At 38.1% G+C, this 22,750-nt stretch overlaps 1 protein-coding gene across 1 annotated transcript in view; it reads left to right on the top strand.

The window, feature by feature from the left end:
- The window catches only part of NEXN (nexilin F-actin binding protein), a 187,902-nt gene that overhangs the window by 78,328 nt on the left and 86,824 nt on the right, over window positions 1–22,750 (top strand). The window contains 1 exon segment of the mRNA XM_053693184.1: window positions 3,348–3,539. Coding sequence (XP_053549159.1) covers window positions 3,348–3,539 — 192 coding nt within the window.

The raw sequence follows: 22,750 nt of genomic DNA, 5'->3' as shown, positions 1-22,750 counted from the left end.
GATACACTTAACAAGAGAAAAACAAAACACAACTCTCCTTTAAATAAGACTCTATCACCAGTATCACTTAAAGAGAACTAGCGACCCTTTCATCTTCTAACCTCACCCACATTTTCTCAAAGAGATCAATAGCATTCAGCCTCTGAAAAGAATAATTCTCCAAAGAGCGAGTATTATCCAAAATATCCCTAACTTGATCCCACTGTGGGAGAAGCCTGCTTTGCCAAGATCCAGCTATCGCTAATTTAGCTGCAATAAAGAGATAAATGCAAAACTATTTCTTCAGATTCTGCAAATATTCTACAGTGCAGGAGGACAACTTCTGGAGTTTGGGGGATAAGTATCTGAAATTAGACACAATTAGAGCATACCTAGGTAGGCTCAGGAACAGTAATGCACTAATGAGAGCTAGCTGGTGATTGGTGGCTACACATAGGCCTCTTATCATTGGCTTACCAGATATGCTCAGCCAGGTCCTATGTGCAGGGGTTAAAATATCCAAATATCCAAGCAATAGTGAAATAATAAAATGCTGCTCTAATGCGTTACAGCATTTTCTTTTTTACATTTAATGTCTCTTTAAATAAATACATTTTGTGGGGAATTATATGTTTAATTGAATGTCTCTTTTTTTTTTTTTCTTTTCTCAGAAGAGCTTTATTGAGACATAGTTTAACCCCTTAATGACCACAGCACTTTTCCATTTTCTGTCCGTTTGGGACCAAGGCTATTTTTACATTTTTGCGGTGTTTGTGTTTAGCTGTAATTTTCCTCTTGCTCATTTACTGTACCCACACATATTATATACCGTTTTTCTCGCCATTAAATGGACTTTCCAAAGATACCATTATTTTCATCATATCTTATAATTTACTATAAAAAAAAATATAAAATATGAGAAAAAAATGGAAAAAAAACACTTTTTCTAACTTTGACCCCCAAAATCTGCTACACATCTACAACCACCAAAAAACACCCATGCTAAATATTTTCTAAATTTTGTCCTGAGTTTAGAAATACCCAATGTTTACATGATCTTTGCTTTTTTTGCAAGTTATAGGGCCATAAATACAAGTAGCACTTTGCTATTTCCAAACCATTTTATTCAAGATTAGCGCTAGTTACATTGGGACACTGATATCTTTCAGGAATCCCTGAATATCCCTTGACATGTATATATTTTTTTTTAGAAGACATCCCAAAGTATTGATCTAGGCCAATTTTGGTATATTTCATGCCACCATTTCACCGCCAAATGCGATCAAATACAAAAAATCGTTCACTTTTTCACAAACTTTCGGTTTCTCACTGAAATTATTTACAAACAGCTTGTGCAATTATGGCATAAATGGTTGTAAATTTTTCTCTGGGATCCCCTTTGTTCAGAAATAGCAGACATATATGGCTTTGGCATTGCTTTTTGGTAATTAGAAGGCCGCTAAATGCCGCTGCGCACCACACGTGTATTATGCCCAGCAGTGCAGGGGTTAATTAGGGAGCTTGTAGGGAGCTTGTAGGGTTAATTTTAGCTTTAGTGTAGTGTAGCAGACAACCCAAAGTATTGATCTAGGCCCATTTTGGTATATTGCATGCCACCATTTTACCGCCAAATGCGATCAAATTAAAAAAAAAAGTTGAATTTTTCACAATTTTAGATTTCTCACTGAAATGATTTACAAACAGCTTGTGCAATTATGGCACAAATGGTTGTAAATGCTTCTCTGGGATCCCCTTTGTTCAGAAATAGCAGACATATATGGCTTTGGCGTTGCTTTCTGGTAATTAGAAGGCTGCTAAATGCTGCTGCGCATCACACGTGTATTATGGCTAGCAGTGAAGGGGTTAATTAGGTAGTTTGTAGGGAGCTTGCAGGGTTAATTTTAGCTTTAGTGTAGAGATCAGCCTCCCACCTGACACATCAGACCCCCTGATCCCTCCCAAACAGCTTCCTTCCCTCCCCCACCCCACAATTGTCCCCGCCATCTTAAGTACTGGCAGAAAGTCTGCCAGTACTAAAATAAAAGTTTTTTTTATTTGAATTTTTATTTTTTTAAAGCATATTTACATATGCTGTGGTGTAGCATCCCCCCTTAGCCCCCAACATCCCTGATCCCCCCCAAAACAGCTCTCTAATCCTCCCCATCTGCCTTATTGGGGGCCATCTTGGGTACTGGCAGCTGTCTGCCAGTACCCATTTTGCAAAATAAAAAGTTTTTTTTTGTTTTTATTTTTATTTTCTGTAGTGTAGCTTCCCCCTTCCCCACAGACCAACCCCCACCACCTGCCTGATCTTTTTTTTGTCCAACTTTTTTTCCCCTTTTCTGTCCATTTTACTATTACTTTTTCTGTAGTGCAGCGGTTCCCACCCGCTCCCTCCCGTGCACGCGCCCGCCCCCACCCTCCCGTGCACGCGCACGCGCCCGTGCGCACCCCCCGGGCATCCCCGCCCCCGATCCCGCCCCCCTCAGCATCATCCAGGGCCATCGATTGCCGCCACCCGCCTCCCACACCGGCTCCCACCCACCAACGAACCTAGCCGTTAATGTCCGGTGCAGAGAGGGCCACAGAGTGGCTCTCTCTGCATCGGATGGCTAAAAATGGTTATTGCAGGATGCCTCGATATCGAGGCATCACTGCAATAACCGGAAAGCAGCTGGAAGCGAGCAGGATCGCTTCCAGCTGCTTTCCACACCGAGGACGTGCAGGGTACGTCCTCAGGCGTTAACTGCCTTTTTTTGAGGACGTACCCTGCACGTCCTCGGTCGTTAAGGGGTTAAAGTGTTACAACAGTAATAGAACATATAGTATAATTGAGTTCCAATAGAATACTAGTACATAGACCTCACCACAGAGGTAAAATAAGTACACTGTAAGTCAATACACGCTCTATTATTTTCACTTTTTTTTTAACATTATCTAGAACAAAAAGTAAACAATATTATAAATTCAAACTGGGACTCATCAGTCCCCAAGACAATTCAAAACATTATTAACAGGAACAATAAACAGGAAGTACCCCGCGGCCCATAAATTTGATATCTGTTATATAATGATCTTCTGGGCCGTGTCAGAAAGATGGCTATACATCTTCGAGAATCAACAGGGAGGGAAGAAGAGAAAAAAAAAAAAAAAAAAAAGGAGAGTAAGGAAAAAAGGGAAGATACAAAGGAAGGGCAGAATGGAGGAGAGTGAAGCCGGGACATAGTCTGATGGCATCGTAGATCACAATCCTATATGCATCAGTCACCTATTTAATGCTGCATCCCATTTTGCCAACATTAACTCGTGTGTCACAGCTTTACCCATAATTGAATGTCTCTTTAACTGAGTTTGCATTACCTACCCAGGTAACTCAGGAAGAAGATAATGATGATTTACTTGAATCTACAAAGGATATTAGTCAACCTGGAAAACTTAAACTGAGTTTTGAAGAACTGGAAAAGCAGCGTCAGGAGACAGAGCACAGGAAAGCAGAAGACGAAGCACGGAAGCGTTTGGAAGAGGAGAGGAAACTGTTTGCAGAAGCCAGAAAAAGCATGGTATGTGGTTACTTGTTATTTAAGAGTTTGGGAACGTTGCTATATACATGTTATGGATTAGGATGCATTTAATTAGTATATTTAAACAATTTATTTAAAAATCACACAAAAAAAAAGTTCAGTGGTTTTACTAGAACTTATCATTTTGGAGTGCCTGGAAACCTAAATATCATGGAAAGTGGCTACCAACTGATTTCTGTTAAAGTTTTACACATGATTTTCACATTTTACTCATTCTCTTGGTATCCTTTGTTGAAGGGCATACCTAGGTAGGTTCAGCAGCATGTAGATGCCTGGAGCACTATATAGCAACAGTTTTACAACAATGGAGTCAATCATAATCATTTAGAAAAGATTATCAAATTATTTATCATCAGTTAAAGGATTGTAATAAACGACAATGCTTTCTGACACATATAGCAAAGTATATATAAATTATTTATTGCAAGAGATCTGCCCACAAAATGTGCCTTGTTTTGCAGCACACGGACATTCCCTGTCAAAAACCTAGAGCATTCTTTATCTTATCATCTTTGCTGTGGACTTGGGGACAGCTATAAACGGGCTTCATATAAAATCAGTTTTAATTACAAGCAATAAAATCATCCAATCAATGCATTTCTTGGCCCTATAATCAGATCTTTTCATCACACATAATAAACCTAATGAAACAGGCAGAATATAGGGCAGAGAAATGCTTTGCTTGGATGATTTTATTGCTTTCAATTAAAAATAATCTTCTATAAAGTAAACTGTACAGCACCTTTGTTTGGAAGAAGGCTGTCCAAAGATTTCCTTAACATTTTTAAAAGTGACTTCTGAAGTGCCACACTTATCAAATAACTTGTAAGCCACATTGAACATTGCATCTGGGGCACACAACACTGACCCAAAAGTCAAAAACTCTTGAAAGGAGATCAACCCATCTTTGGTCTGATCTGCTACTCCCCATAGAAGCTACACAGTTTTAGGGTTGAAGTTAGGATCAGCATGCAGCCCGAGGTATTCCTGCACAGAGTGAGATGGCATCATGTAATTCTCTCTGGCATACTTCAGAAATATGTTCTTTAATTCATTGACATCTGCTCTCTTTGTGGACTTTAATTCCATGCTGAGGCTGTGATGTCAGAGCTGGCCATAGCAGCAGTTTTACAACTAAGTTATACATTTGCACGAACACTAGGTGGCAGAAGTATTTTCTGTCATGTAGGGCTCCAGAAATGTGCACGCTACCTATCTAAATATTTCTTCAACATAGAATACTGTGAGAACAAAGTACATTTCATAATATAAGTAAATTAGAAATATGTTTAAAATGGTATGCTCTGTCGGAACCACAAAATAAAAAAAATGGGGTTTAATGTCCCTTTAATGATGTGAAATATCTCCTATTATGATTTTTAGTATAGCCTGATCAACTTAATTATCTACAAAATGTTTAGAAAGCAGTCATATACTTACAAGCAAATACTGTGTCTGTGAAGTAGCAACAACTGTCCTTTGGTACTCTGTGCAATGTAAATCTGCTTCTGATGACATAACTTGAAAATGTTATAGGTAGCCATACATGATCACATGAAGCATTTTGTTTTGTGGTTGAGCAAATGTACATTTCTTAAAAATAATCAATCCTGTTTATATATAAAAATAATATTGACTGAAGATGCTTTGTTACTTATAGGACTTTGAGGAAGACCTGAATTCCTTTGTAACTCAGTCCCCGTGCTCTGCATATAAGCATGATTATATCTGTAATTGGGACAAGTCAAAATGAAAGAATTATGATTCAGACTGAGTAAACAATTTAAAAAAAAACTTTCCAATTTATTTCTATTATCAAATTGACTTAATTCTTAACTTATGTATGATTCACTTTAATACCCAAATGCTTCAGATGCGTCTGGCTGGAGCATATCATTATGTTTAAAAGGACATGCAAACCAATTTTTTTTTTTTTTCATTTTTTATATAGAGAATACAATTTTAAAAAAAACTTTCCAATTTACTTCTATTATCAAATTTGCTTTGTTCTCATGTTATTCTTTGTTGAGGAGATATCTGGATAAACAGTGTGCACATTTCTGGAGCTCTACATGACAGGACATTGTGCTACCATCTAATGCTCTTGTATAACATTGTTGCGAAACTGCTGTCATATAGGGCTGCAGACACGGAACTTACCTTCCTTCTTTTCAACAAAGCATAACAAGAAAAAAAAATTTAATTTGATAATAGAAGTAAATTGGAAAATCGTTTAAAAGTGTATGTTCCATCTGAATCATGAAAGATTTTTTTGGGGGGGTTTATGTCCCTTTAATTTAATCTATTGTGTATGTTCATTCTGTTACTTTTTTACTTTGTACTGGAATAAAGTTTGTATTCTTTTTACCCATCTGGAGTGCCGGTCTAAAGGTTTACCTTATGTATTCCTTTATGTGACACAGCATACATTGGTAGGCTCAGGAGAGTGCATGTGTTTTCAAAAACATATAACATTGTTACAAAAACTGATGCCAACTACTGCTTAGAACACATGGGTGTACATATCTAGGTATGCTCACATGTTAATGAGTTCAATTTAAATACAGGATACCAAGACATGAAATAAATACATTGAACAGGATTTTTTTTGTATTCTGATTCATTTAAGCTTCATTTTTATATACATGTCCTTTTATAAGGACTTTCCAGACAAAAACGAATGAGTATTATTGCTGTGACTTAACTGCACCTGTATTTATGTACTGCTAAACTTGTATGTGATTTGGCATGAAATCCAAAATGTGTCTTTTATGATTCAGATAGAACATACAATTTGAAACTTCAATGTGATCAATTTAGCTTCATTCTCTTAGTATCTTTTGTTGAAGGAGAAACAATGCACCACTGGGAGCTAGCTGAATGCATTCAGTGAACCATTGACAAGACATATATATATATATATATATATATATATATATATATATATATATATATATGCAGCAACCAATCAGCAGCCAGCTCAGAGTAGTGCATTGCTACCAACATAATAAAGCAAATTATATAATAGAAGTAAAATTACAGGCTCTATCTGAATAATGAAAGTTTAATTTGACTTTACTGTCCCTTTAATGTTAAAAAAATGCTTTGCCTTATTTTATTGTTTGCATGTATTGTTTTATTTTTCTCTTGTAAATGGATATTCTTCAAATTAGCATGAGCTATATTGCTGTATCATTGTGATGGCTTGTGATTATCCTTTAACTTTTTTTAAAGTCACATTACCACATATATCCAATTTATATGCAAATTTCTTCAGATTGCATTTTTTTTTTACTGAGTTTCTGTGGCCTCTGCTTATTTAAAGAATATTTGAAACAACATGACCAGTATCATTGTTTTGCTTTTTTTGTGTGGTGATACTTTATGTTTTAATTAGCAATCTTCCAATTTCCTAATTATCTTTAAGCCTCTAGACCGAGATAGCAATCACCAGGATTTGGAGATTTCAGAACTGGACAATTTTCAAACTTGCAAAGTAAGATATATTTAATGAGGTACCAAAACTGGTTGTTTTATGTAGTTTCCCTAGATAATTTAATAGTCTAACCAGTAATTTCTGTCTACACATTCTTTTTTCTTCCTAGTATTAGAAGATAAACATTTTCATGTGCTGTAAATATATACTCTCTTTTACCTAGTATTTAACCCTTTGAGTGCTAATGACGGCTCAGAGACGTCACTAGCGCTCTCTCACCTTGAAGGAGATCTGGGGGCTCCCACCCACTCCTACCCTGGCGATCATGCCTGTAGAGTGACAGGCATCGCTGGGGCTTCCCGTTTTGCGTTGTGACGTCAAGCGCAATAACGTGATGACGTCACTGCACAACTTTATTTATACTTAACAATGTTAAGTATAGGAGCAGGGGGCATGCTGCTTAGAAGCCTGTATCTCAGGCATCTAAGCAGCTACAGACCCCCAAGTAATCGCCTAACCTTTCCAACAGTGTAAGTCTTGTGGGTCTGAAAAAAATAAAAACAACATTAAAAAATCTTAACACCCAGGTGGGAAAGTGCTTAGCACTCAAATGGTTAAAAAGTCATTGGATTTAATTGGCATAGTTGCTCTTTTCTTAAAGGGATATGGAAGTAAAGATTAAAGGAAAGTCAAAATGGAACATTAATGATTCAGTTAGAGCTTTGTTCTCTCGGTAACCTATGTTTAAAAGCATACTTAGGTAGGCTCAGAAGCGGCAATGAACTACTAGAAGCTCATTGGTGACTGCATATATATGTTTTTTGTCATTGGCTCACCCAATGTGTTCAGCTATCTCCCATTAGTGAATTGCTGCTCCTTCAACATAGGATGTCAAGATGATGAAGCAAATTTGATAACTAAGGTAAATTGGAAAATTGTTTTAAAATTGTACATTCTAAATCACAAAAAAAATAATTTTATGTCCCTTTAAACTCCTATGACTCAGAGTGTACACTTTTTAAAAAGCTAGACAATTTACTCCTATCATCAAATCAGCTTCTCATGGTATCCTTTGTCCTTGAGTAATATATTGCAACAGTGTTTGCAACAATGTTTATAAAGCTTATGATACTTTTCCAGTATGCTCTCATGGAAATGAGTTAAAGGGACAGTCTACACCAGAATTTTTATTGTTTTAAAAGATAGATAATCCCTTTATTACCGATTCCCCAGTTTTGCATAACCAACACAGTTATAATAATATACTTTTAACCTCTGTGATTATCTTGTATCTAAGCCTCTGCAAACTGCCCCTTTATTTCAGTTCTTTTGACAGACTTGCAGTCTAGCCAATCAGTGCCTGCTCCCAGATAAGTTCACGTGCACAAGCACAGTGTTATCTATATGAAATACATGAACTAACACCCTCTAGTGGTGAAAAACTGTTAAAATGCATTCTGAAAAGAGGTGGCCTTCAAGGTCTAAGAAATTAGCATATGAACCTCCTAGGTTAAGCTTTCAACTAATAATACCAAGAGAACAAAGCAAAATTGGTGATAAAAGTAAATTGGAAAAATGTTTAAAATTACATGCTCTATCTGAATCATGAAAGTTTATTTTGGCCTAGACTGTCCCTTTAAAGTGAAAGTCAATCCTAGTGCATTGACTATTGAAACAAATAAAGGGGACCATGGGCGCCAAGCCGGATTTACCGCACGGCTATTGGCTAAAAGGTGAAAACGTCATCATTTACCAAAAATTTTTTTTAGCTGTGGGCTGCTGTAGGAGCTAAGAGAGGCGATTGATTGAAACAAATAAAGGAGCTTTCTACATGAAGCATCTTATACTTCATGAATGAAAGTCCCCTTTATTTGTTTCAATAGGGTATCCTAGCGTTTGTACAAGACTAGGATTGACTGTCACTTTAAGCTACTTAAAAAAAGGATATCAAGATAAATTTAATTAAAGAATTAGAACTATTTTTTTTAAATTGGACTCTGTGACCAAATGATGAAAGTTTCAATTAGAGTGTCGTATCCTTTTAACAGAGACCAAAATAAGATGAGAGATCAGTACTGAAATTACACAGTTTATTGAAGGGTATACTAAAATGTAATTTTTTTAAATTATTAATTTAGGGGCGTATTTTGACCTAGGCAAACAAGGCACTTGCCTAGGGCGGCAGATATTTTTTTTTTGGGGGGGGCACTTTTGAGTCTTACTACACATTCACACTGCACTACACAAACACATGCACTTGAACATAAACATTTACTTTGGAAATGCCATGAAAAAAAAGTCACGTTACACCAAAAAATATTATGGCCATAAAAGGCCTAAAACCTGGGAGTGGCGAGCAGAATTTTGAGTACCTAGAGCAGCAAAAAACCTAACTGAATTAATGATTGAAATAATTCTTTGTTATAAATAAAATAAATACAAACAGAATCCTCTTTTTCACAATTGAACCTTTTTGTGTTCCAAATATTTTTATATCATGTAAAGGCTACATTTTATTGCACGGAAACTTCTAAAATGATTCTGCATAAATCACCACAACAGGGCAAACACATTTTGTATTGCATGCTTTTCTGTTGATAGAATATATATATATATATATATATATATGTTCTGTCTGTTTAAAAAGCATGGCTACTGATTGCATACAGCTGAGCATGGACTATTTAACAAGATGTATGATGTAAATGAAAGCATGTCAATTTAAGGAACATTACAATCAAAATTAGACTTGCATGATTCAGATGGAGCATTCTGTTTTAGAAGACGCTCATTTATTTTCATGATAAAATTGCACAGTTTTTTTATATTCACACTCTCTGAGGCACCAGCTCCTTCTGAGCATGTGCAAGACTTCACAGTATATACATATATGTATATTTTGCCTGATGGCTGTCACATGATACAAATTTTGAAATCTGTCAGAAAAAAAAATCTTCTGCTCATTTGACATTCAGAGTAAGTGCTATTACATTGTCTTATTATTATGCATTTGTTGATTATACAATAGTATTGTATTTATTGGTCCTTGATAAACAATTGCAGCAAACAAGAGATAACGGATTTTGGAATATTTGCATCTTTAAAATGGAACATTAGTTTAGTATTTTGTAATACTTTTATATATATATTGCTCCCTGAGAGTGATGTTACAGTACTGTAATCAGAAGGGTAATATTGGTCGCTTTAAATAAATATAGACTATTATTTGCATTTTCCACTTTTTTATTTTTTTATTTATAGCAGCACTTGGTGCATAAAAAAACAAAAAACATCACGCAGGATGCAATATCAGTCAATATAAACAAAGAAGACAAATTGTATCTACCTTTGTGATGCATTCCAAAAATAGAAAAGAAAAACAATAAGAAAAAGTAAAACAAGAAGCTTATCCTTTGTTTAATCTTACTTACACCAAAGACCAAAAATAGGATCATAACTAACCATTTCCATAAACATAAATAAACATAAATTTTACCGTTTAAATGCACCTGTTTGTTGGGTTTTTTAAGGTGTGAAAAAGAATGAGGAGTTGGCCCAGAAACCAGAAACTCTTGTGCTAGTTAGTTGGACTTCAGGCCTTTGAGTTAGAGAGAATTCCGCTGAAGATACATAGTATTCAAAATGGTGTTGAATACTTTTGCTGTAGTGCATCTGTATAGGAAGAAATTAAAGCACCCAATTTCTTAAAATAGGCATTTACTGCATGCTCAGAAGATAGTGTTATATCAAACTGTTCAAGACCATCTTAGATCTAATATTGTCCAAACATTTTGAGAATCTAGAACTTTTCCTGGACTTCCAGGATTAAAAAATATTGATCCTAGCGCAGACCAAATTAACAAAACACACATTAGGGAATGTTTGGGGGCTTCTGAACAAGAAAACAACCTCCTCTTTTTTTAGTACATTTAAGTATTTTAGACAGTCAAAAATCCACCGTTAGCTGAAAGGAGGAAATTTTAGGACAATTCCAGAGACAGTGCAGCAAATTAGCTGAAGGGTAACCATATCTAGTATACCCAACTATCTAATTCCTATTCCACTTAGTAAGGTTATAAGGGGTAATATATATTCTATTAATTAGTTTTAAGTGTGACTCTCACCATGCTGTGTAAGGTGTAGCAGTCCACACTCTAATAATACATTCCTTTATACATAAATCTGGTATGTCACCCAAGTCATCTATTCTAGTATGTTTAAATTAAGACTCCCTTCTTTTGAAAGTAACAACCTATACCAGTAGGAGATGGAACTATATCCAGACTTATAACGGGTAACATCATTATTGAGACCATCACAATTCTTATAGATATTATCCAAATTAAAAAAAAAAGAGAAAATTATGAATCTGAAGATAACCATATAAATCTTTATTAGTAACATTGTAGTCCTGTTTAATATTCTCAAATTATGATTATCCTGGTATTAATGTTCAGACATTATACAAAACATTACAGTCCCTGCACTTAATAATTGTTAAAAAGCTTAGAGTCGATACCCACACTGAACAGAGGGTGACCCACTATTGAAGCCACTGTGAAACAGAGGGATCTGCAAATTCTATGCCAGGCTGCTATAGGATTCCTAAAAGTTATAATTTTCCTGATTAGAGTTGGCATATTATTTTTAAATGAGCTAAGGCGTTCAAAGAAATAGTACTAACAATTACCTCTTTCAGTTATTCAATCTGGAATAACTTTTGCTAGACAGACCCAGTTAAATTTGGAAAATTAAAAACACCCATAGTCTTTTGAGACAGTCTAAAATTTGAAAGGTTTGGTTTAGACAATCACCGAAGGAAGTCCTGAAAAGATTTATTAAGTATGTATAAATGTGCCTTTTTCATAAAAACAGGAATATTCTGCATTAAATACAGTAATTTAAGCAAAATAGCCATCTTGATTAGCTTTATTTTCCCCAATAACAAAAGAGGAAATCATTTCCACTTCTTTAAATTTTCCGTAAACCTAAAAATTAACCCTGTGTGAGTTCATACCAGCTTTCAGGTATGATAGAAATATTAATGCCCAAATATTTTAATGAGGCTTTAGTTTGCTTTAACAGAATATTTGTCAGGGAGAACTTATTTTTAATAATCCACATTATTTCGGATTTATGAGTGTTGATTGAATAACCGGAAAAAGAACTGAACAATGTTAAAATCTCTAGTAATCTAGGTATATTATCTTTATAGCGTTACTTCTAAATACCAACAGGTCATCTGCATAAAGGGATATCTGCATGTCTATATCACATACCAGAATACCAGGGGTGTTCTCTCTTAAACATATTGCCAGAAGTTTGATACATAGATTAAAAAGTAATGGTGATGGAGGACACCCTTGAAGAGTGCCTCTATATAGTGTAAGACATTGGGAGTAAGATCCATTAATAATTAGAGTTGAGAGAGGATAATTACATAAAAGACAAATAAAAGAAACCACGGAAACCACATTTAATTATAACTTTAAACATATGAGACCAATTCAGAGCCAAATGCTTTTTCTGCATCAATAAAACATAATTTATGTAAGAACTTACCTGATAAATTAATTTCTTTCATATTGGCAAGAGTCCATGAGATAGTGACATATGGGATATACAATCCTACCAGGAGGGGCAAAGTTTCCCAAACCTCAAAATGCCTATAAATACACCCCTCACCACACCCACAATTCAGTTTAACGAATAGCCAAGCAGTGGGGTGATAAAGAAAGGAGTAGAAAGCATCAACAAAGGAAATTTAGAAATAATTGTGCTTTATACAAAAAAGGGTGGGCCTCATGGACTCTTACCAATATGAAAGAAATTAATTTATCAGATAAGTTCTTACATAAATTGTTTTCTTTCATGTAATTGGCAAAACTCCATGAGCTAGTGACATATGGGATATCAATACCCAAAATGTGGATCTCCACTCAAGAGTCACTAGAGAGAAGGAATAAAATAAAAACAGCCATATACCACTGAAAAAATTAGTCCACAACCCAAAAAAATAAGTTTATTTTCATTTCCAAGAAAAAAACTTAAATCAAAAGCAGAAGAATCAAACTGAAACAGCTGCCTGAAGAACTTTTCTACCAAAAAACTGCTTCCGAAGAAGCAAATACATCAAAACGGTAGAATTTAGTAAATGTATGCAAAGAGGACCAAGTCGCTGCTTTGCAAATCTGATCAACTGAAGCTTCATTCTTAAAAGCCCACGAAGTGGAGACTGATCTAGTAGAATGAGCTGTAATTCTCTGAGGCGGGGCTTGACCCGACTCCAAATAAGCTTGATGAATCAAAAGCTTTAACCAAGAGGCCAAGGAAATAGCAGAGGCCTTCTGACCTTTCCTAGGAGCAGAAAATATAACAAATAGACTAGAAGTCTTCCTGAAATCTTTAGTAGCTTCAACATAATATTTCAAAGCTCTCTTCTCATCCAAAGAATGTAAGGATCTTTCCAAAGGATTCTTAGGATTAGGACACAAGGAAGGGACAACAATTTATCTACTAATGTTGTTAGAATTCACAACCTTAGGTAAAAATTCAAATGAAGTCCGCAAAACCGCCTTATCCTGATCAAAAATCAGAAAAGGAGAATCACAAGAAAGAGCAGATAGCTCAGAAACTCTTCTAGCAGAAGAGATGGCCAAAAGGAACAACACTTTCCAAGAAAGTAGTTTAATGTCCAAAGAATGCATAGGCTCAAAAGGAGGAGCCTGTAAAGCCTTCAGAACCAAATTAAGACTCCAAGGAGGAGAAATTGATTTAATGACAGGCTTAATATGAACTAAAGCCTGTACAAAACAGTGTATATCAGGAAGTATAGCAATCTTTCTGTGAAATAAAACAGAAAGAACGGAGATTTGCCCTTTCAAGGAACTTGCAGACAAACCCTTATCCAAACCATCCTGAAGAAACTGTAAAATTCTAGGAATTCTAAAAGAATGCCAAGAAAATTTATGAGAAGAACACCATGAAATGTAAGTCTTCCAAACTCTATAATAAATCTTTCTAGAGACAGATTTACGAGTTTGTAACATAGTATTAATCACTGAGTCAGAGAAACCTCTATGACTTAGTACTAAGCGTTCAATTTCCATACCTTCAAATTTAATGATTTGAGATCCTGATGGAAAAACGGACCTTGAGATAGTAGGTCTGGCCGTAACGGAAGCGGCCAAGGCGGGCAACTGGACATCCGAACCAGATCCGCATACCAAAACCTGTGTGGCCATGCTGGCACCACCAGCAACACAAATGATTGTTCCATGATGATTTTGGAAATCACTCTTGGAAGGAGAACTAGAGGCGGGAAGATGTAAGCAGGATGATAACACCAAGGAAGTGTCAGCGCATCCATCTGAGATAATCCACTTCCCAATTGTCTACACCTGGGATATGCACCGCAGAGACAGGAGTTGGATTCCACCCAAACAAGTATTCGAGATACTTCTTTCATAGCTTGGGGACTGTGAGTCCCACCCTGATGATTGACATATGCCACTGTTGTGATATTGTCTGTCTGAAAACAAATGAATTGTTCTCTCTTTAACAGAAGCCAAAACTGAAGAGCTCTGAGAATTGCACGAAGCTCTAAAATATTTATTGGTAATCTCGCCTCTTTTGATATTTCCAAACCCCTTGTGCTGTCAGAGATCCCCAAACAGCTCCCCAACCTGAGAGACTCGCATCTGTTGTAATCACAGTCCAGGTTGGCTGAACAAAAGAAAGCCCCTTGAACTAAATGATGGTGATCTATCCACCATGTCAGAGAGTGTCGTACATTGGGATTTAAGGATATTGATTGTGATATCTTTGTATAATCCCTGCACCATTGATTCAGCATACAAAGCTGAAGAGGTCTCATGTGAAAATGAGCAAAGAGGATTGCGTCCGATGCTCGGGTCATGAGACCTAAAACTTCCATGCACATAGCCACTGAAGGGAATCACTGAGACTGAAGGTGCCGGCAGGCTGCAACCAATTTTAAACATCTCTTTTCTGTTAGAGACAGAGTCATGGACACTGAATCTATCTGGAAGCCTAAAAAGGTGACCCTTGTCTGAGGGATCAAGAAACTCTTTGGTAAATTCATCCTCCAACCATGTTTCCGAAGAAACAACACTAGTTGATTCGTGTGAGATTCTGCAGAACGTAAAGACTGAGCTAGTACCAAGATATCGTCCAAATAAGGAAACACTGCAATACCCTGTTCTCTGATTACAGAGAGTAGGGCACCCAGAACCTTTGAAAAGATTCTTGGAGCTGTTGCTAGGCCAAATGGAAGAGCAACAAATTGATAATGCTTGTCTAGAAAAGAGAATCTCAGAAACTGATAATGTTCTGGATGAATCGGAATATGAAGGTATGCATCCTGCAAGTCTATTGTGGACATATAATGTCCTTGCTGAACAAAAGGCAGAATAGTCCTTATAGTCACCATCTTGAAAGTTGGTACTCTTACATAATGATTCAAAATTTTCAGATCCAGAACTGGTCTGAATAAATTTTCCTTCTTTGGGACAATGAATAGATTTGAATAAAACCCCAAACCTTGTTCCAGAAGAGGAACTGGCATGATTACCCCTGAAGACTCCAGGTTTAAAACACACTTCAGGAAAATCTGAGCTTTTACTGGATTTACTGGGATACGTGAGAGAAAAAATCTTCTCACAGGAGGTCTTACTCTGAATCCTATTCGATACCCTTGAGAGACAATGCTCTGAATCCATTGATTTTAAACAGATTTTATCCAAATATCCTTGAAAAACCTTAATCTGCCCCCTACTAGCTGAGCTGGAATGAGGGCCGCACCTTCATGCGGACTTAGGGGCTGACTTTGTTTTCCTAAAAGGCTTGGATTTATTCCAATTTGAGGAAGGCTTCCAATTGGAGGCAGATTCCTTGGGGGAAGGATTGAGTTTTTGTTCCTTATTCTGACGAAAGGAGAGAAAACGGTTAGAAGCCTTAAATTTACCCTTAGGCTTTTTATCCTGAGGCAGAAAAACTCCCTTTCCCCCAGTAACAGTTGAAATAATAGAATCCAACTGGTAACCAAATAAATTATTACCTTGGAAAGAAAGAGATAGTAATCTAGATTTAGATGTCATATCAGCATTCCAGGATTTAAGCCACAAAGCTCTTCTAGCTAAAATAGCTAAAGACATGGATCTAACATCAATTTTGATAATATCAAAAATAGCATCACAAATAAAATGATTAGCATATTGCAGTAAGCGAATAATGCTAGATAAGAATCCAATTCCTGTTGCACTAAATTCTCCAACCAGAAAGTTGATGCAGCCGCAACATCAGCCAAAGAAATTGCAGGTCTGAGAAGATGACCTGAATATAAATAGGCCTTACTTAGATAAGATTCAAGCTTCCTATCTAAAGGATCCTTAAAAGGAAGTACTATCTTCCATAGGAATAGTGGTAGGTTTAGCAAGAGTAGAAATAGCCCCATCAACTTTGGGGATCTTTTCCCAAAACTCTATAGATTTTGCTGGTAAAGGATACAATTTTTTAAACCTTGAAGAAGGAATAAAATAAGTACCTGGCTTATTCCATTCCTTAGAAATCATATCAGAAATAGCCTCAGGAATAGGAAAAACCCCTGGAGAAACCACAGGAGGTTTAAAAACAGCATTTAAACGTTTATTAGACTGAACGTCAAGAGGACTGGTTACCTCAATATCCAAAGTAATTAACACTTCTTTTAATAAAGAACGCATATACTCAATTTTAAATAAATAAGTCGATTTGTCAGTGTCAATGTCTGAGGAAGGATCTTCTGAATCAGACAGATCCTTATCAGAAGAGGATAAATTATTATGTTGTTCATTTGAAATTTTATCAACTAAATGAGAAGTTTTAAAAGACCTTTTACGTTTATTTGAAGGTGGAAATGCAGACAAAGCCTTCAGAATAGAATCAGAAACAACATAATTTATGCTTACCTGATAAATTCCTTTCTCCTGTAGTGTAGTCAGTTCACGGGTCATCCATTACTTATGGAATATATCTCTTCCTAACAGGAAACTGCAAGAGAATTACCCAGCAGAGCTGCTATATAGCTCCTCCCCTCACCTATCATACTCAGTCATTCGACCAAAGCAGACGAGAAAGGAGGAACCATAGGGTACAGTGGTGACTGGAGTTTAATTAAAATTTAGACCTGCCGTAAAAACAGGGCGGGCCGTGGACTGACTACACTACAGGAGAAAGGAATTTATCAGGTAAGCATAAATTATGTTTTCTCCTGTTAAGTGTAGTCAGTCCACGGGTCATCCATTACTTATGGAATACCAATACCAAAGCTAAAGTACACGGATGAAGGGAGGGACAAGGCAGGAACATTAAACAGAAGGAACCACTGCCTGAAGTACCTTTCTCCCAAAAATAGCCTCCGACGAAGCAAAAGTGTCAAATTTGTAAAATTTTGAAAAAGTGTGAAGCGAAGACCAAGTCGCAGCCTTGCAAATCTGTTCAACAGAGGCCTCATTTTTAAAGGCCCAGGTGGAAGCCACAGCTCTAGTAGAATGAGCTGTAATCCTTTCAGGAGGCTGCTGTCCAGCAGTCTCATAGGCTAAGCGTATTATGCTACGAAGCCAAAAAGAGAGAGAGGTAGCCGAAGCCTTTTGACCTCTCCTCTGTCCAGAGTAAACGACAAACAGGGAAGAAGTTTGACGAAAATCCTTAGTTGCCTGCAAATAGAATTTCAGGGCACGGACTACGTCCAGATTATGCAAAAGTCGTTCCTTCTTTGAAGAAGGGTTAGGACACAGTGATGGAACAACAATCTCTTGATTGATATTCCTGTTAGTAACTACCTTAGGTAAGAACCCAGGTTTAGTACGCAGGACTACCTTGTCTGAATGAAAAATAAGATAAGGAGAATCACAATGTAAGGCAGATAACTCACAGACTCTTCGAGCCGAGGAAATAGCCATCAAAAACAGAACTTTGCAAGATAACAGCTTGATATCAATGGAATGAAGGGGTTCAAATGGAATGCCTTGAAGAACATTAAGAACTAAGTTTAAGCTCCACGGCGGAGCAACAGACTTAAACACAGGCTTAATCCTAGTTAAAGCCTGACAGAAAGCCTGAACGTCTGGAACTTCAGCCAGACGTTTGTGTAGAAGAATAGACAGAGCAGAAATCTGTCCCTTTAACGAACTAGTAGATAAGCCCTTTTCTAAACCCTCTTGTAGAAAGGACAATATCCTAGGAATCCTAACCTTACTCCATGAGTAACTCTTGGATTCGCACCAATGTAAATATTTACGCCATATCTTATGGTAAATTATTCTGGTAACAGGCTTCCTAGCCTGTATTAAGGTATCAATAACCGACTCCGAGAAGCCACGCTTTGATAGAATCAAGCGTTCAATCTCCATGCAGTCAGCCTCAGAGAAATTAGATTTGGATGTTTGAAAGGACCCTGAATTAGAAGGTCCTGTCTCAGAGGCAGAGACCACGGTGGACAGGACGACATGTCCACTAGGTCTGCATACCAGGTCCTGCGTGGCCACGCAGGCGCTATCAGAATCACCGAAGCTCTCTCCTGTTTGATCTTGGCAATCAAACGAGGAAGCATCGGGAATGGTGGAAACACATAAGCCATGTTGAAGACCCAAGGGGCTGTCAGAGCATCTATCAGCACCGCTCCCGGGTCCCTGGACCTGGATCCGTAACAAGGAAGCTTGGCGTTCTGACGAGACGCCATGAGATCCAGATCTGGTTTGCCCCAACGACGAATCAGTTGAGCAAAGACCTCCGGATGAAGCTCCCACTCCCCCGGATGAAAAGTCTGGCGACTTAGAAAATCCGCCTCCCAGTTCTCCACGCCTGGGATGTAGATCACTGACAGGTGGCAAGAGTGAGACTCTGCCCAGCGAATTATCTTTGAGACTTCCAACATCGCTAGGGAACTTCTGGTTCCCCCTTGATGGTTGATGTAAGCCACAGTCGTGATGTTGTCCGACTGAAATCTGATGAACCTCAGAGTTGCTAACTGAGGCCAAGCTAGGAGAGCATTGAATATTGCTCTTAACTCCAGAATATTTATTGGGAGGAGTTTCTCCTCCTGAGTCCATAATCCCTGAGCTTTCAGGGAATTCCAGACTGCTCCCCAGCCTAGAAGGCTGGCGTCTGTTGTTACAATCGTCCAATCTGGCCTTCGAAAGGTCATCCCCTTGGACAGATGTGGCCGAGAAAGCCACCATAGAAGAGAATCTCTGGTCTCTTGATCCAGAATTAGTAGGGGGGACAAATCTGAGTAATCCCCGTTCCACTGACTTAGCATGCACAATTGCAGCGGTCTGAGATGCAGGCGCACAAATGGTACTATGTCCATTGCCGCTACCATTAAGCCGATTACTTCCATGCACTGAGCTACTGACGGGTGTGGAATGGAGTGAAGGACACGGCAAGCATTTAGAAGTTTTAATAACCTGGCCTCTGTCAGGTAAATTTTCATCTCTACAGAATCTATAAGAGTCCCTAGAAAAGGGAACTCTTGTAAGTGGTAATAGAGAACTCTTTTCCACGTTCACCTTCCACCCATGCGACCTCAGAAATGCCAGAACTATCTCTGTATGAGACTTGGCAGTTTGAAAACTTGACGCTTGTATCAGAATGTCGTCTAGGTACGGAGTCACCGCTATGCCTCGCGGTCTTAGTACCGCCAGAAGTGATCCTAGAATTTTTGTAAAGATTCTTGGAGCCGTAGCTAATCCGAAGGGAAGAGCTACAAACTGGTAATGCCTGTCTAGGAAGGCAAATCTCAGATACCGGTAATGGTCCTTGTGAATCGGTATGTGAAGGTAGGCATCCTTTAGATCCACTGTGGTCATGTACTGACCCTCTTGGATCATAGGAAGGATGGTTCGAATAGTTTCCATTTTGAATGATGGAACTCTTAGAAATTTGTTTAGGATCTTTAAGTCCAAGATTGGCCTGAAGGTTCCCTCTTTCTTGGGAACCACAAATAGGTTTGAATAGAATCCCTGCCCGTGTTCCGTCCGCGGAACTGGGTGGATTACCCCCATTAGTAAGAGGTCTTGTACACAGCGTAGAAACGCCTCTTTCTTTATTTGGTTTGCTGATAACCTTGAAAGATGAAATCTCCCCCGTGGAGGAGAAGTTTTGAAGTCCAGGAGATATCCCTGAGATATGATCTCCAACGCCCAGGGATCCTGGACATCTCTTGCCCAAGCCTGGGCGAAGAGAGAAAGTCTGCCCCCCACTAGATCCGTTTCCGGATAGGGGGCCCTCTCTTCATGCTGTTTTGGGGGCAGCAGCAGGTTTCTTGGCCTGCTTGCCCCTGTTCCCAGACTGGTTAACTTTCCAGCCCTGTCTGTAACGAGCAACAGCTCCTTCCTGTTTTGGAGCGGAGGAAGTTGATGCTGCTCCTGCCTTGAAGTTACGAAAGGCACGAAAATTAGACTATTTGGCCTTTGATTTGGCCCTGTCCTGAGGTAGAGCATGGCCCTTACCTCCCGTAATGTCAGCAATAATTTCTTTCAAGCCGGGCCCGAATAAGGTCTGCCCTTTGAAAGGAATATTAAGCAATTTAGATTTAGAAGTCACGTCAGCTGACCAGGATTTAAGCCATAGCGCTCTGCGCGCTTGGATGGCGAATCCGGAGTTCTTAGCCGTAAGTTTGGTTAAATGCACAACGGCATCAGAAACAAATGCGTTAGCTAGCTTAAGTGTCTTAAGCTTGTTGATTATTTCATCCAATGGAGCTGAGCGAATGGCCTCTTCCAGAGACTCAAACCAGAATGCTGCCGCAGCAGTGACAGGCGCAATGCATGCGAGGGGCTGTAAAATAAAACCTTGTTGAACAAACATTTTCTTAAGGTAACCCTCTAATTTTTTATCCATTGGATCTGAAAAGGCACAACTATCCTCCACCGGGATAGTGGTACGCTTAGCTAAAGTAGAAACTGCTCCCTCGACCTTAGGGACCGTCTGCCATAAGTTTCGTGTGGTGGCGTCAGTAGGAAACATTTTCCTAAATATGGGAGGAGGGGTAAAAGGCACACCCGGTCTATCCCACTCCTTGCTAATAATCTCTGTAAGCCTTTTTGGTATAGGAAATACGTCAGTACACACCGGTACCGCATAGTATCTATCCAACCTACATAATTTCTCTGGAATTGCAACCGTGTTACAATCATTCAGAGCCGCTAATACCTCCCCTAGCAATGTGCGGAGGTTCTATAGCTTAAATTTAAAATTGGAAATCTCTGAATCCAGTCTCCCTGGATCAGATCCGTCACCCACAGAATGAAGCTCTCCGTCCTCACGTTCTGCAAACTGTGACGCAGTATCTGACATGGCTCTCATCTCATCCGCGCGCTCTATCCTTAACCCAGAGCTATTGCGCTTGCCTCTTAATTCTGGCAACTTAGATAATACTTCTGACATAACAGTAGCCATGTCTTGCAAAGTGATTTGTAAGGGCCTCCCTGATGTACTTGGCGCCACAAAATCACGCACCTCCTGAGCGGGAGGCGAAGGTACTGACACGTGAGGAGAGTAAGTCGGCATAACTTCCCCCTCGTCGTCTGGTGATAATTTCTTTACATGTAAAGATTGACTTTTATTTAAAGTAGCATCAATGCAATTAGTACACAAATTTCTATTGGGCTCCACATTGGCCTTTAAACATAGTGAACAAAGAGATTCATCTAAGTCAGACATGTTTAAACAAACTAGCAATGAGACTAGCAAACTTGGAAATACTTTTTAAAATTAATTTACAAGCAATATAAAAAACGTTACTGTGCCTTTAAGAAGCACAGAAAAACTGACACAGTTGAAATAACAATGACCAAAATAGTTATAGCAACCAAATTTTCACAGTAAATGTATTAAGTTAGCAAAGGATTGCACCCACCAGCAAATGGATGATTAACCCCTTAGTACCCAAAAACGGATAACAATTATATAATTAACGTTTTTCTCACAGTCAAATACACTGTCACAGGACTGCTGTGCCTGATTACCTCCCTCAAAATGGATTTTGAAGACCCCTGAGCTCTCTAGAGACGATCTGGATCATGGAGGATGAAGTAGACAGATTGTGACTGAATTTTTACTGCGCAAAAAAGCGCTAAAATAGGCCCCTCCCACTCATATTACAACAGTGGGGAAGCTCAGAAACTGTTTCTATGCAGAAAACAAAAATGGCCATGTGGTAAAAATCATGCCCTAATAAGTTTTATCACCAAGTACCTCACAAAAACGATTAACAAGCCAGTAAACGTTTAAACATACATTTGAAAGTTATGTATTATTATTAATAAGCCTGCTACCAGTCGTTTTTACTGCAGTTAAGGCTCATACATTATTTCAGTATTAACAGTATTTTCAGAGTCAATTCCATTCCTTAGAAAAATACATTCAGTGTATACACACACACACATCAGCCTGATACCAGTCGCTATCACTGCATTTAAGGCTGAACTTACTTTACAATGGTATCAGCAGTATTTTCTCAGTCAATTCCATTCCTCAGAAAATAAATTACTGCACATACCTCATTTGTTGCAGGGGAGCCCTGCATGCTATTCCCCTTCTCTGAAGTTACCTCACTCCTCAGATGAGAAACAGCCAGTGGATCTTAGTTACGTCTGCTAAGACCATAGAAAAAAACCCAGGCAGATTCTTCTTCTAATGCTGCCTGAGAATAAACAGCACACTCCGGTGCCATTTAAAAATAACAAACTTT

This window comes from Bombina bombina, chromosome 10 (assembly GCF_027579735.1).
Source record: "Bombina bombina isolate aBomBom1 chromosome 10, aBomBom1.pri, whole genome shotgun sequence".
Lineage (NCBI taxonomy): Eukaryota > Metazoa > Chordata > Amphibia > Anura > Bombinatoridae > Bombina > Bombina bombina.
Note: the sequence above shows the minus strand (reverse complement) of the source record. Positions and strands in the feature narration are given on the sequence as shown.